Raw genomic sequence first — 16,531 nt, 5'->3', positions numbered from 1 at the left:
CCGTTCTAACTTAAAAGTAAAATGTTAAAGTTAAAAAGTCGTAAACTAAGAAAAGGAAAAGGTGGCGTTTTTTTAATGCACCGCCGTTGGATGTGTAAAAAAAAAACAACCGCACCGTTTTTATTCACCTCCGTTGGAAGTGCTGGTTAACACAGTTTTTATGTAGCCTTCGTCGCGCGGTGTAAAAATAGACCTACAGAAAGAAAGAGGCTTGTCATCTTCAAAAAAAAAATGATGCAAAACATTGCCCATTACAACAATTTTAAACTAGGTCCATTAGTGAGTTTGGATGTCAGACCTGCATATATGATATATGTATACATCGAATGGTGCTAATGTTGTTTTAAAAAAAAATAATTTAATAGTAATAATTGTAGTAATAGCATTAATAATAATAATTGTAGTAGTAATAATAATAATATTAGATTAATTCAAATATATCCAATAACTATAACAATAAAAATGATTTCTTTCTCAATGAAATAATTTTTTTTTTTAATTTGGTCTTTCGAGAACATTATTTTACCTTCAATGCAACTTCTGGTTTTACATTTCGATTTTTTTTATTGACAAAGACGTGCAGAGGTCGCAATATAACTTTTGCCATGTCCAAAACAGTAACACAACTTCCCTGATGAATCGCGTGAAATGCGCATGTGCAATGGTGGTGCATGAAAATGATCCAACGAAGGTGCATAAAAACGCTACGTTATTAAATATCTATTTCAAGGCATTGAACTCACCCCCCCCCTCCTTTTTTTTTTCCATCCCAAGGATTAAAAAGTAAATTGCTGTTGATGCCATAAGCTGCTCTAGCTTGTTGTGTTTAAAATTGTTGAAATGACCCAACATCATTGTAAGCACCATTCTATTCCAAAGATTAAACAAAGTTCACAATCATTTGCTTTGCGAGCCACAACCATTGAGCATTTATAGAGCTGCATATATTATCTCTTTATTTCCTCATCGAATCTATAATGCAGCTGATCCGTTCACACTCGTAAATAACAATTGTGGTTGTTTTCATTTTATGTTGCCAGTAAGCTTATATTGTCATTTAGAAGAGATTTGGTCATCTATGATGTGACATGGTTCAAAAGAACACATTATTTGAGGTTCCAACGAAGGTAACAATAATGTCCATATATATGACACAGGACATTGAAAGTCGCAAGTTTCTGGAGGAATAAAAACTTTTACCTCAACCTGGATTTTAATGGTTGACAGGGAAAAGTAAAATAAATTTAAAAAAACAGACATGCCGGGATTAATATTTTTAGTACAGCTTTTTGGTCCTTCGATAATATATTTTTCTTTGGACGTGTAGGTCCTGGGAATGAGTCTGCCTTTAAGCAGTACAAAGTTGGGTCCTTGGAATAGGCTCAGTTCACACATTATTGCCATACTCCGTTGTAAAATGAGCACCTGGCTGTTAACAGGGATGTCTCTGCCAAAATAATTTTATAAATATTGCCTTGCCTTACAGGTGTTATGCCTTGTTCTGCAAGACGAAAAGGACCCATTGTAAAGTGCTTATGTAGTGGATATTGAACTGCATAAATGCTTATTTTTTTTCTTTGACTTCCATGATTAACATATCACGTTTCCTCATTCCAGGATGTGAGAATACAGACAGCGGCGTGGGCGTGTATGCCTCGGACCCTGATGCCTATGTGACCTTTGCCCCTCTGCTTGACGCTGTCATTAAGGACTACCACAAAGTCACAGAACTCAAACACCCAGCCTGTAATTATGGAGACCTGGACAATTTGCCCTTTTCAGACCTTGACCCAGAGGGAAAACTGATCAAGTCCACCCGTGTTCGTGTTGGTCGCAGTCATGACAGCTACGGCTTCCCTCCTGTTCTCACATGCGAGGTAACTTTATGAGATAAAAACTGTTGAAGTTTATTACTACTGATGACTTACTGCCCATTCATTATACCTGATAGCATCTCAAGCAGCAATGAAGGGTTTCTATCTTCCTCTTCTCGTGGCCATCATCTTTGGGGAGCTCCATGTCTCCCTCCACTCTCCTATCGGGGACCCTCCTCTTCTTCTCTTTTCTTCTGGTGTCTGTCCAGTGTAGGGCAGATTTGCTGATGTTTCCCTCCTCCTTTCTCAAAATTTGAGCTTTAACTTGAGCTTTTATATAGCGCAATATCCACTACAGATGCTCAGAGTGCTTTACAAAGCATCCCTGCCCAACAATCCCTGCCGTAACATGTAGAATGAGACACGATGCCTATTAGGCGATATTACAATATTTTTCGACAGAGACAACGCTGAGGTTGATGGCCAGGTACTCATTTTACACCTGAGTATAGTGAGAGAATGTGAGTAAAGAGCCTTTTCCAAGGACTCAAGTAGGCTCAAACCCAGGACATTCCGATCCGAAAGTGAGTGTCAAACAACTAGACCACATAGCCGCAGATGTCCTATCCATCTCCACCTTCTTCTCATGATGATGTCATTCATGTCTTCCATTTCACATTGATCTAGCAGACTTTGATTTTTAATTCTAATCGACCAGTACATTTTCATGATTGTTCTGAGCCAGTTTGTATGAAATGCAGACAGCCTTTATTTTTTAAAATGTTTTTTTAAAAAAATGTTCTTTTATATAGCACAATATCCACTAAACATGCTCAAAGCACATTACAAGTTGTTCCTAGCCAACAGCAACACTTAACATGTAGAACCGGACATTGCGCATGTTAGGCGATATTACAATTTTTTTGGACAGAGACATCCCTGTTAGCTTCCAGGTACTCATTTAACGCCTGAGTACGGTGAGAGAAAGTGAGTAAAGAGCCTTTTCCAAGGACTCAACTATGCCCTGAACGAGGCTCAAACCCAGGACCTTCCAAGACCACATAGCCGCAGATATTAAAGTCGTAACTTTGGCAAAAGAAGCAGATATCTTTTTGATTTAAAGATTTCCCCTATTGCATATCTTTTTATAAGTAACATGAATGCTTTGAAGTTTGGAATTTTTAAAAAATGTTAAAATTTGAGCTTTATATAGCGCTATATCCACTAAATGTGCTCAAAGCGCTTTACAGGGGGTCCCTGGTCAACAGCAACATTTAACATGTAGGACGGGACATGCGCATGTTAGGCGATATTACAATTTTTTGGACAAAGACACCACTGTTAATGGCCAGGTACTCATTTTACATGAGTACGGTGAGGGAATGTGAGTAAAGAGCCTTTTCCAAGGACTCAACTATGCGCCGAGTGTGAGGCTCGAACCCAGGGCCTTCCGATCCGAAAGCAACTGTCATACCACTAGACCACATAGCCGCAATTTAATATTAATGTAATGCACCTTGAACTGCCTGGGGAATTGAAAATCCACTCAATTTGTCATTTATTATTATATTCCTCATCGTCATTGTCATTGTTGTTCTTGAATGTTGTTTTTGTTATCACTATATTATTGATGTTACTAAAACATTGTAGTGGAAATATACAGAATTCATCGTAGATCAGGATATGAAGGCTGCATCTACTTTGTTTTTCAGCAACGTGTTGAAATGGAGAACAAGGCAAAGGCTGCCTTGGAAAAGCTGGAAGGGGAGCACAAGGGAGTTTACCATCCCTTGAAGGGCATGACTGCCGAGACACAGAAACAGCTGACCGAGGACCACTTCCTCTTCAACGACAGTGACAGGTCAGTTTAATGAAAATATCATATTAAATTGCATTCAAATTAATTTGTATTGGCTGCTTACAATAACAACAACAATAATAATAATAATAATACACATTTATACAGTGCTCATTCTCTTGTAAAACACAAGCTCTGGGCACTTTACAATATAAATTATCAATTTTGAAAAAAAAAAAAAATACAATGCAATTAATTCATAGGCAAATCAAGGGTTCTTTGCGTCAATAAAAGCAAATACAGTAAAAATATGTCTTGAGATTCTTTTTAAAGGCAGGTAAAGACTTGCACTCCCTCAGACCATGTGGTAATTCATTCCAAATCTTGGGGCCGAAACAAGCAAACAATCTATCACCAAATTTTTTGATAATTTTCTAAAAAGCATGCAAACCTATTAACCAGTTAACTGTGGCATACTCTGGAAAAACATTTGGCCAGAAAACTTGTCCTTCAAATATTGATCAATATATATAACCCTCATCTTGAAAATAACTCTCAAACCTAGGACCTCGTGAAGTCTGATGTTTTCTTTACGTATAATCCAGAATCTCAATGGTGAAAAGTCTTGACTGTTTTTGTTATTGGCTGAAGAAGGGATTTGAGCCCAAAAAGACCAGTGTTACGTGTTTTGTTAATTTTTGAAGCTGTTACATTCATTTTTGCAAGCATATTTCTTTACAGTCCGGAGCTTTTTAGCAACTTAATATTTCACTTTTGCTTAATTATTCGTCTGGTTTTTATATTATCCAGATTCCTGAGGGCTGCTGGTGGCTATGATGACTGGCCCACCGGCCGTGGTATCTTCTACAACAACAACAAGACCTTCCTTGTCTGGGTCAATGAGGAAGATCATCTCCGTCTCATCTCCATGCAGCACGGAGGCAACCTTGGGCAGGTCTACACTAGGCTTGTCAAGGTGAGAGGGGGAGGCTGAGAATGTTATTAATGTTGTTGGATCTTTTGTTAACAGTTTCTTGCCGTGAAGTGTAAGGGGAGGCAGAGAGAGAGAGAGAGAGAGAGAGTCTTGTCACAAAAGTCAAGCAATGTTACGCATGGTCAGTGGTTGGATGGGCGATCATGGAAAATTCTAGTCCCGAAGTTGTGTCCTTGGGTAAGGAGCCATATTACCCTACTTGACTCAGGTGTGAATGAGTACTTGACTGTAGGTAGTGATGAATATGGCCAGAGTGCCAGTACAAAAAGGACATCTAACAAGCAACTGGTACAGTATGAAGTGGAAATATGGTTCCATATGGCCTACTGGGGGGATAATACATGACTGTGAAGGGCATTGAATATGGTAAATCCATGGATATGCAGTATATGAATGTTCATTTGATATTTTAAAATTTTATTTCATATCTAATCATGATTTCATTACTGTAATTATTCTTTTACTTCATGGTCTTTTCTTACCATCAGGGAATCAAAGCTCTTGAAGGCAGTGGTCTGTCCTTCGCCAGGAAAGACAATTTAGGATACTTGACCTTCTGTCCTTCCAACTTGGGCACAACCCTCCGTGCTTCGGTGCATATTAAGATCCCAAAACTAGCTGCTACACCAGAATTCAAGGCGTTCTGCGACAAATGGAACATCCAGGCTAGGGGTATGTATGCCCACCTGAAATATTTGACCCCATGCATAAATCTGATATCCAATTATATGATCGAATTGCGAAAATTCAAACATAAATTTAACAGAAAACAGGGTTTTGAATACAGGACTTGCTGGGTTCTTACTTACCGAATTTCAGCACGCTCTGCAATACGCCATGCTGGAGCATATTTATCTATATAGCGATTCTTTTCCTACCATGAGCATCGGATTCTAGCACGCTCTTTGGCTTCTCCCAAGAGCGATGCAAGAACCCAGCGAGTACTGTTGCCGTCAGAAAAGGTGCTGAAAGTTTTTAAAAATTATTTATTTATTTATTTTCTTATAATAAATATTCAGATTAGAGCAATTCAGTTAAGGATAGTATGGATTACGATTGAGATGTTCGTTAATGCAACTCAGTTTTCAAAGTAATATGGCTTATCATGGCTATGCATGGGATCAGAGAAATCAGAATAGTAATGTGTAGTAGCTTTACAATATGTATCACTTGTGTGAAAAAATTAGAATCTCATGTTAAGACGTGTGTATAGAACAATTCATTCTGAATAAAATGCAGTTTAATTACGGTATTATTTTAAAAAATTATTTTTTATTATTATTTTTATTATTATTATTAACCTTTAGTGCTAGGTATTTCTGACATCTTGAAAGCTAATATATTAATAATGCTGTCCCACTAATTCGGTTGAAAGCGCAGTTGATTTACGAGCAAATTGACATGTCTCAAACCAGAGTTTTTGACTGTCCTTCCAGCAGTGGTTTGGATGTTGAGTTTGTTTCCGATGAAAAATAGTTTGCGATAGATTACTACACATATTCCAAAGACTTGCAAGCAGTTGATTGACAGTCTTGCCTCATACACGGATTTAATCGTCTACAGATTGTTTTTGTTTGTTCAAGTTTAAATTTGGTCAAATTCAGATTATTGTTTTACTCCTCCAGATTCTATTTTTAAAAAGCAACACAATTTGAGAGGAAATAGATGGAAATGTTATTTCACTCAAAAAGAAAAATATTATAAATTATATCACTTTTTTGTTTTTTTTAACTGTTTTTTTTTTGTTATTGGAGTTGTAATAGGGTTTTGAGCCTTAGAATAATCTGTAGTTAATATTTTGTTCTTTTTGAACCTGTTGCGTATATTTTTGTACATAATTTTTATATTCCAAAAGCTTTTAGCAGCTGAGCATTCATTTTGTATTTGATTGAAGGTACAGCAGTTTAAAGATAAACATTTTTTTGTGTGTGTTTCGTTTCCATCAGGTATTCACGGTGAGCACACAGAGTCTGTGGGTGGAGTCTATGACATCTCCAACAAGAGGAGATTGGGACTGACTGAGTACGAGGCCATTATGGAGATGTACAAGGGCGTCGAGGCTGTTATTAATGAGGAGAAGAAATTGGGTGGTGGAAAATAATTTATTAATTTATTAGTCTGCTTATTTTACTGCTACTCCCATAAATTCTTTAAAGAATGATATATTAACCACCGCCATTTGGTTTTAAATAGGATTCACTTGTTGAAATAATGTTTAGATTTATATAATTAAAACAAATATATTTTTTATAAGATTGTTCGGAATATTTACAGTAAAGAAGGTAAATGATATTGTCCGGAATAAATTTATTTACAATAAAAAAGAAAGCAATTTTCCCCGATTTCAACGACGATGGCAAACTATTTTGAAATTTTTTTTAGAAAGTGGTTCATATGTCATTTAACCAGCTCCATTCCCGGCATTCAGTTTGAGAATCAGCAGTTTTGTTTTAATTCTGGTCTCTGTTCTTCTCCACAACATTTGTAAATATTATAGAGTAACACCCCTGTTTCTTACCGTCATCAAGTTGTTTACTGTTAGTTTGTTTTTTTTTCTTTTTAATCAAATTATTTCCAGTTGTGTGTTTGGTCTCCCTTTTTTGAAGCTCTTAATTCATGGTTTCGTTTTGATGTGTCGTAAATACTTTCTACACGTCTTCCCCTAGCCATGAAAATCGTGTTTCAGATAGATTAATTTTTTTTCTTTTTCTTCAAGTTTTTCATACTCTGCACCGTCTTGTTCCAATGCATGACTTTCATGTTACTCGCTAGCGACTGACAGGAAAAATGTCATGTGTGTGAATACAGGCTTTCAAAAACAAGTAAATTAAAACCAGTTTGATCACAAAAATCTATGCAGTTGTCAAATTCTCTATTTTGCACAAAGCTGTGATTAAAACCGTCGTTAATGTAATATCGTAGAATATAAAACCAATCAAGCCGTTGTTTGCCATACATATCAAAGTGTATCAAATGAGGCTTGTGTTGTTTCTTTATTTAGATAAAGTGGATTCACTTTTTTAAAGATGTTTTTTCTTTTTTCTGAAGATTACAAATATACTTTTTTTTATACTCTTTATTTTCTGTCATTACGAGTACCTACCAATTGTGATATCAAATAAATTATTTGATTTTGAAGACAATCATACCGTTTTTCTATTCATTATATATTGCATTTCATCGTAATGTCAACCACAAAGACATTTTATTTCCTTTGTGCATGGAGGGTGGGGATGTCACTTATGTTGCGTCTTCTATATCCCTATATCTTCCTTTTTTTTCTAGGTAGCTGTCTGTCTCTGTCTTGGGATGAGATTGAGATACTTGGGTTTCTGGGTGGGGTCTTTTGAGCTCACATAGTGAGCATGGAAGTCACATGCTGTATATTCTATCCCCTTACATTTGTTTTTCATGTTGCTCTTTGTCTTGGAAGGATATTACTTGGTTTTGTCCTGGCAGGAGTTCCTTAACTGTGAGGGAAACAGTCAAATGTATAGTTACAGTTTTGGGAGATTATATTTTTCTCCTTGTAAATCATCTCTCTATTATGCACTGTTATATTTTTGTTTTGAATATGTACTTTAAGCATTTGAGTGTGTTCCGCTCATTGGGTTTCTGTGCTTTTCTGGGTGGGGTTCCTGACCTCCCATAGTGGGCAGGGGGGTACATACTGCATCTTCTATCCCCTTATATCTGTTTTCCAACATGCTTTCTGTCTTTGTCTTGGAATGAGATTACTTGGTTTTGTCCTGGCCCTGGCCGAAGTCCTAGCTGGGAGGGAAACAGTCAAATACATAGTTATTGTTTTGGGAGATGATATTTTTTTCCTTGTAAATCATCTCTCTGTTATGTATTATTATATTTTTTATTTTGAATGTATAATGTAGGCATTTGAGTGAGTTCCTCTTTTTGGATTTTTTGCTTGCGTCCATGATCTCAAACTAAGTGCATTGGTGGTATGCTCATGGAATCTACATCTGATCCCTATTTGTTCCCAATTCCCCAATGTCTTACTTTTTCTTGGGTGCTTTAATTGTAATTCTAGAACTTTTTACTTTCCCATTTTCTTCCTTTTTACTGGCGCTGATACAACCTAAATGTGTTGCAAGTGCCGTAAAATCCTTAAAAACAAACAAAACAAAACAATTTCTGTGCTTTTGATTGATTGTGACTTTTAAAAGATCTTAGACCAGGCACATTGACAGTTAGCTCTTGTAATCTATACATATCTGTTCTCTAATTGAACCAGCCCTTTTGTCTTACCGGTTAATGGTCCCTTTGTCTTACCTTTTTTTTAGTTCCCGGTGGGGTTCCCGATCTACCATAATGGGCAGGGAGCTACTTGTTATGTCTTCTATACCCCTATATATGTTTTCCAATTACTTTCTGTCTTTGTCGTGGAATGAGATTACCTATTTTTGTCCTGGCCGTGGCAGGAGTCCTTGGCTGGGAGGGAAACAGTCGATTGAATAGTTATAGTTTTGGGAGATGATAATTTTTTTCTTTGTAAATCATCTCTCTGTTATGCTGTGTATTCATTTTGTTTTTACATATTTTGTAAACATTTGAGTGTATTCCTCTTAGTGGGGACCTGTGATTCTGTCTGGATGATCTCAAAGTAAACTGATAGGATGCTCTTGGAATCTACATCTCTTCTCTATTTTAACTAATTTTCCTCTGTCTTCCACTTTCTTGGGTACTTTAATTGTAATTCTAGAAATTTTTACTACCCCATTTTCTTCCTTTTTACTGGCGCTGTTATGACCTTAATGTGTTGCAAGCGCCGTAAAACCCTTAAAAACAAAAAAATAAACAAATATATTTTCTTAGTCCCCTTTGTCTCACCTTCTCTTAGGCCCCTTTGTCTCACCTTCTCTTTGGCCCTTTGTCTTACCTTTTCCTAGTCCCCTTAGTCTTACCTTCTCTTAGGCCCTTTATCTTTCCTTCTCTTAGGCCCCTTAGTCTTACCTTCTCTTAGGCCCCTGTCTTACCTCTCTTAGGCCCCTTTGTATTACATTCTCTTAGGCCCTTTATCTTTCCTTCTCTTAGGCCCCTTTGTCTCACCTTCTCTTTGGCCCTTTGTCTTACCTTTTCCTAGTCCCCTTAGTCTTACCTTCTCTTAGGCCCCGGTCTTACCTCTCTTAGGCCCCTTTGTATTACATTCTCTTAGGCCCTTTATCTTTCCTTCTCTTAGGCCCCTTAGTCTTACCTTCTCTTAGGCCCCTTTGTCTTACCTTCTCTTAGACCCCTTTGTCTTACCTTCTCTTAGGCCCCTTTGTATTACATTCTCTTAGGCCCTTTGTCTTACCTTTTCTAAAGCCCTTTTGTCTTACCTTCTCTTAGTTCCCTTTGTCTTACCTTTTCTTAGTCCTAGTGATCCCAGATAGATTTATGCTATCTTTCACTGGCATTGCTATTCACAAGGCGGCTGAATTGTAATTTTCAGAGGCAAAAAGTTTGTTTTTGGGCTTTGTGACATGATACTGGTAGAATTATATTGTTTTGTTTCATACTGCATGTTTGAGTGGTGTGAAAGTTGTCACATTACTGTTAAGCGCTTTGAGCTTGTTGAGATACGGGGTAAGGCGCTATATAAGAACCATATATTATTATTACTCATCTTATCTACCTACTAAATTTGAGCTTTTTATATAGCGCAATATCCACTTAACGTGATCAAAGCGCTTTACAAAGGGTCCCTGTCCAACAACAACAACTAACATGGAGAACAAGACACTGACGCCTGTTAGGCGATATTACAATTTTTTCCCCGACAGAGACAACGCTGTTAACGGCCAGGTACTCATTTTACACCTGAGTATGGTGAGAGAATGTGAGTAAAGAGCCTTTTCCAAGGACTCAACTATGAGCCAAGCGAGGCACGAACCCAGGACCATCCTATCAGAAAGCGAGTGTCATACCACAAGACCACATAGCCACACTCATCTTCCAACTGGTAGTGGTAGGTCCTTGGTTTGAGAACTAATAAAAAAATAATAATTGAGTTATCATAAAAGACTCCTCACTCCCATTCTTTCATCATTAATAGCGTTGTCTATAAAAAAAAAAAGTAATAGCACTTTGCAGATGTAATGACTCGTCTTACATGTTGCTGTTGGCTTGGGGCCCACTATAAAGCGCTTTAAGCACATTTAGTGCATTTTGCGTAATATAAAAGCTCAAACTCGAGTTTTGAAGAGTAGAAATTTAAACCTGACCTTAAAAGCTCTCACTTCATGTCGAGGACTGATAGGAGCATGGAAGGGGATGGAGATACAAAGTGACACGGGAGGGTAAAAGCCTCACTGTTGATGATCACCATTTGCACACTTGGGATTTTATAGTGTGTAGATCTAGTAGATCAAGTTTGTTGATTTTATATTATTATTACATTAAAAACACAACAAAATCCAATCCTCCTTGTTTTTGTTGTTTGTCACGGTTTCACGCGCTTGTGACACACTTAGGTCATTTCAGATTTACAATTGAAAGCACACGAGAAAAAGTAAGACAAAGAACAGATGGGGGTTCCAAGAACACACCATCAGTGTATTTAGGAGTAGTATGAGATCACCTTAAAGTCTCATTCAGACCCAAGCACACGATCCCACTAGGAGGAATACTCTAAAAAAAAAAAAAAAAAAAACAAACCCCAAAAATGATAACAAAACAAACAATGCATACGTAATGTGTGATGTGTCGTGCAAAACTATTCAGGACCACGGAAATAAGAAAGAAGATGGAAAAGAAGAAGAGACGGAGGGAAGGTAGAAGCCGGGTGGTGGCAAAGAAGGAGCAGTCTCTGAGGACACCCTGATGTCTGAGACTGAGAGTGAGAGTCTCTTACTCTCTACTCTGTTCTTTAATGACAATTGGATTCAATAGTCTGATGTCACGTTGCTCAGCAACAGCGGCCATCGTGGTTCTAAACAAAGAAAATCGGTACTTATTATTCTTCATGCTGGCTAGACCTTTTCATATGTCTTGTGATCAGAATGTGTAAAAGTCAAAACATGATCAGATTTTTAATGTTATTTTTCCTCTGGATACGCTTTTATGCTCGTCGGAGAAATATTTCATAAGGGCGTCCGCCATTGCTCCGATAGTTTAGAGCCAGTTACTAAGTTACCATGCATCATTACGAGGGAAGTGACGTTACGACTGTTAAAGCGTATTAGATAAATATGAGATCCAACTACCTAACCATTGTTCACTAGGACATAAAAAACACAAAAACTAATAGATTTGAACCCGATAGACATCAACCAATAAATAATGATAATGCTAATACATAGCATTTAGCATTTATATAGAACAAAACCATGACTAGGTCATAATCTTAGCTCAGGTACATTTGATCGACCGCCAATTGGTATCGAGTACCCAGTAAAATATTTCAAATGGTTTCATTCAAGAACAAAGACAGCCGAGGCAAATAAGGGGCAACTACTTATATTATGTTATGGATATAGAACGGAGTATCAATATTGAACCCCCCCCCCCCCTCCCTCTCTCTCTCTCTCTCTCTCTGCCTATCTCCCGATACGAGGGATCTCCATACAATCTGAGTAGACATTGCAAAATTTACTCACAAGATAACAACGGAGTAAACTGAAATTCAGTATTTATTTGAATTAGATTACAACCTTGCATCAAGTATCCATTGCCTTTCATCAGTTTTCAATAATAATAATGATAATAATAATAATAAATAACAATAATAAATAAATAAATAAACAAATAATTTATCATTCACTTTGATTCCGTAATACTTAATAATATATTTAAAACATCATTTCGTGAAAACACATCTATTCATAATGTCTGGATTTGCATATCAGTTGAGGGACGGACGGAATTTGAAATGGTATTATTAACTAAAGCACTTATATTATCACAGGAATAAATTCATACAAAATAGTTTATATATATATATATATATATATATATATATATATATATATATATATATATATATATGTGTGTGTGTGTGTGTATATATATATATATATATATATATATATATATATATTAAAATAATACATTATAAAGATGCCTTAATTTATATACATACATAATATAATTTTAAAAATAATACTAACATGTAGAATTTATATTTTTATCACAGCCGAAAAAAAAATGTGAAAAGATTTAAAACAAATATATAATAATATTGAAATTAAGTCAAAGCACACTTTTTCTCTGACATAAAAATGGTAAAAACTTTAATTTTTGGCATTTGAGACGTTGTTCATTGATAAACAATGACCAAAAATAAAACAAACAAACAAACCAAAAGAAACAACACATATTTTTTTTTTTTTTTTTTTTTTTTTGTTTGTTGCTTTAGGTCTCTTCCAACACAATTGAGGTTATATGAGAGACCGCTGAAACAAAAAAACAAGCAATCTAACAAAAATAGTACAAATGTCAATCAAAAGCATAACCTAAAGATATCATAAGCTAAATTATAAATAACCAAGAACAAACAGGCAGAGGATTTACAGGAAAAAAAATATCCCCTGTCAAAAATACAATCACAAACAAAAGAAGCAGGATAGGCTAGTAAAGAGAAGAAGAAACGACATCACTATCGGATCGTACACCCATGCGAACATCATAGGTATATGATTCAAGGGTGATGCTCCCATCCAACCACCCGCAAACAACACATAAAACCCCCCAAAAAAAACAAACTTTGTGACGAGAAAATGTATGATGTGCAACAAGATGAAAATACAATATCACAAAAATTTCTTTCCCAGACTCAAAGTTATAAAAAATATAAAGCAGCTTATAATTTCTGATCATGACGCCTTGAAAATCACAAGAATTATTACATATTCAACAAAACTTTCAAAAATGAATTTACCTAAAAAAAAATATTAAAAACAAATGATTTAAATAATTTTGATTACTGAAATACTGTGTCCAAAATGACAATACTTATGATGTAAAAATGCTGTTGACCGTATATGTATAATAAGAGCGTTACAATAATATAGAGACAAGATTGTCATCATCAACATTATTTTTTAAAAAATCATACAAGTTATCAAACATTGTAAAAACAATGTTAACAGGAAAACAATCATAATAACTCCACCAACAAATTAAAATATCCTACCTGGCGACAATGATAATAAAATCATTAATAAAAACATTAGTTATCAGAGTTTTCTTTTTTAAGCGGTAACAAGAGTCATGTGGCTTTTGTGGTCATTATTACGAGCGGCAGATGAGAAAAGAGCAGCTCCTTTGATGGGGGATGACACAGCTGTTGCGGTGAGTTTGAGGTTTTCCCGAATGTGGTTTGTCTTCCTTGGCATTTGTTTGACGACGGGATGAGGTCCAGCGATGGGTTTGGCCGAAATGCCTCGTGGTGGTTTATATTCGGGCAGCACGCCTTTTAACGAGTAGCTCCATTGCATGTCAGGGGTCTGTGGTGGGGGGGGGGGGGGGGGTGGGGTAACGAGAGGGTGGCAGGGAAATGGTGAAAAACAAAATAAATTAGATTGTTAAAAAGGTTGATTTAGCATTAGGCGTGATATCTAACTTTTAAAAAATATTTACATGCAGCAGTCACCTTTATCACTAATTTTTTAATAACATGAAGAATGTTGAAAAGTGCCAGAAAAGGAATTAAAAAAAAGTTGACAGAAAGGAAAAACTTGATTTTGATTGCGTTTCATTTCAAAATATTAAATAATGCACCTTGAGCAGTCATGAAATGTACTGAAAATGACGATAGATAGAAACAGTCAAAGAGATGATAAATATTAATAACAATAACAATAGTAATAATAATAATAATAATAATAATAATAATAATAATAATAATAATAATAATAATAATAATAATAATGACAACAACAACTACAACAACAATAATAATAATGAAACCGCTTGTATAGGGCGTGGTTTCACAAAAGACTGGGCTATGGGAGCGATACACGGTTGGGTGACTGATAAAATGATTGAGTTGACAAAGAACAAAAAGCTCTTAGAGCTCAATTAGAAATTCCATTGTTTAAGATAAGAAAAGATAAGATATATCTGTTGATCCTTGATTTATATAATGATTCAATATCAAATCTGTATACAATAACACAATGATTCAACATTATAATAATGCATTCATTCATTCATTCATTCAACAGACTTAAAATAAAGTTCTAAAGAACAAGCATACTAAGATAATAAATTAAAAAAAAAGAAATAAGCATAAACATTTATGTAGCGCATTTCCACCAATTTACCATGATCAATGTGCTTCACGATGTTTCATTTATTTCCCCAGCAGGCCATATGGAACCATATTTCCAAATCATATAGTAATATTCACCTGTTAGGCATATGCTTTGTATTAACATCCTAACAAAATATACGTCACTAGCCAGGTACTCATTCATACCTGAGTCAAGAGGGGTAATGTGTGTAAAATGCCTTACTGACGGACACGACAATTGGGACTAGAATTTTCCATGTTCACTGTCACCTGACCAGTCAATGACAATGCTTAACATTGCTTAAATTTTATGACATGATGAGACACCATAACAGTAAACCATCAAGCCACACATCGTTAAGTATTAAAAAATTCTAAAAGTATTATTTAACTCTTTCAGCGCTGAGCTTATATTCACATTTCCATCACAAAATGACTGACATCTGATTGAGGCAGCATGAGAATGACAAGCTAAGACAAAGCGACATTCAAATTCAGCGCAAAATCTCAATTAAAATACCTCGCTAGGGCCAATTGCATGTTCTGATGAAAGCTATGATACCATTGGTTTAATTTATAGTACTTTTGTAGAAAGTTGGATTGGATCACATTATTATTTTTGTCTTTCAAGACCGGCCATTGGCCAGTAGAACAGATTCTGCTCTGGCCGCACAGTGCGGCCAAGTGCGCTGAAAGAGTTAAAGAATCTAAAATTACGATGAGAACAAGTAAAAAAGTATCGTTCTACAGACCTGCCAACCCTTCACATTCCAAAAGAGGAATCAGAACGTCAGAAAATAGGAATTTGAGACAAAATATAGGACTTTCTTACCAATGGAAAAATCTGTATCAAAATGACCACCACATTTGTCACCTAATACATAAAGACAGTCTTCTGATCAGCTGGTAAAACTACATCAGACGTGTTAGGTAATCGAATGGGGAATGGGGGAGAAGGAGTGCAATTAATTTTCCTACTTAGCTCCCTCTTGACAATTGCACCCCCCCCCCCCTTCCCCACTTTTATTATCTTCTTACCATTAATCATCATTTTTGAAATCGGAATTTTAGAGACAATGGCGGAGAGCCGGAAGGAAGAGGGAAAATAGGAATGATTCCACCAAAATTGGAAGGGTTGGCAGGTATGCGTTCTATGTTAATGGTTACAATGTTCTTACTTACCTGAATAATAAGTTTGGCATGATAAAGTTTCCCATACACATTTGGTAGAAAACCAACAGAAAAGAGCGTGCCAGGGGTTCCACCAGGCATGAGTTCTCCTGTCTGAGGAGTCACTGAAAACTCTGGATCACTTCCACTTTCAAAGAAGGCATTGAAAACTGCTGGGTGCCTGAAAGATTTGAAAATAAGAGACATTTCCTCAGGTCATTCAAAGTGTAGCAGGAGAGCATGATGTTGAACTATTTAAAGAGCTGATTAAATGAAATTGGATGAATTGATATAATAGTGTACTTTTATTCCACTAGTGTTTACATGAGTTGAAAATTTCTTTTTTGGTAGGCCTTCAGAACCATAAGGCCATTGGAGTCTGAGTTTATAGCAGTTTCTATAGCATGTGAAGGACAATAGCAACAGATCTATCTACCCAATCACTGCTGGGTTAATGAAGGGTGGGGTGGGGGAGAAGGGGGGGGGGAGAGAAACGCTGGAAGGGTGTGTTGAAAAAGATAAAGAAA

General features: G+C 36.1%; 2 protein-coding genes across 9 annotated transcripts in view; one reads left to right on the top strand and one right to left on the bottom strand.

Moving 5' to 3' along the window:
• The window catches only part of LOC144967527 (arginine kinase-like), a 56,563-nt gene extending 48,814 nt beyond the window's left edge, over positions 1–7,749 (top strand). For all 3 annotated transcript variants that reach the window (XM_078904909.1, XM_078904908.1, XM_078904911.1), the window contains exons 2-6: positions 1,618–1,877; positions 3,527–3,675; positions 4,423–4,588; positions 5,095–5,278; positions 6,553–7,749. In XM_078904909.1, the coding sequence (XP_078761035.1) occupies positions 1,618–1,877; positions 3,527–3,675; positions 4,423–4,588; positions 5,095–5,278; positions 6,553–6,707 (914 nt within the window). In that variant the 3' untranslated portion in view covers positions 6,708–7,749. The remainder of the gene's footprint in view (positions 1–1,617; positions 1,878–3,526; positions 3,676–4,422; positions 4,589–5,094; positions 5,279–6,552) is intronic.
• A 5,168-nt stretch (positions 7,750–12,917) lies between these two features.
• The window catches only part of LOC144967526 (cilia- and flagella-associated protein 47-like), an 86,881-nt gene continuing 83,267 nt past the window's right edge, over positions 12,918–16,531 (bottom strand). For all 6 annotated transcript variants that reach the window (XM_078904905.1, XM_078904907.1, XM_078904902.1 and 3 more), the window contains 2 exons: positions 16,017–16,185; positions 12,918–14,046 (listed from right to left, as the gene is read on the bottom strand). In XM_078904905.1, the coding sequence (XP_078761031.1) occupies positions 13,792–14,046; positions 16,017–16,185 (424 nt within the window). In that variant the 3' untranslated portion in view covers positions 12,918–13,791. The remainder of the gene's footprint in view (positions 14,047–16,016; positions 16,186–16,531) is intronic.

Source organism: Berghia stephanieae, chromosome 3 (genome assembly GCF_034508935.2).
Source record: "Berghia stephanieae isolate SIO BIC M18660-M18661 chromosome 3, UCSD_Bste_1.3, whole genome shotgun sequence".
In the NCBI taxonomy this organism is placed as follows: Eukaryota; Metazoa; Mollusca; class Gastropoda; order Nudibranchia; family Aeolidiidae; genus Berghia; species Berghia stephanieae.
Note: the sequence above shows the minus strand (reverse complement) of the source record. Positions and strands in the feature narration are given on the sequence as shown.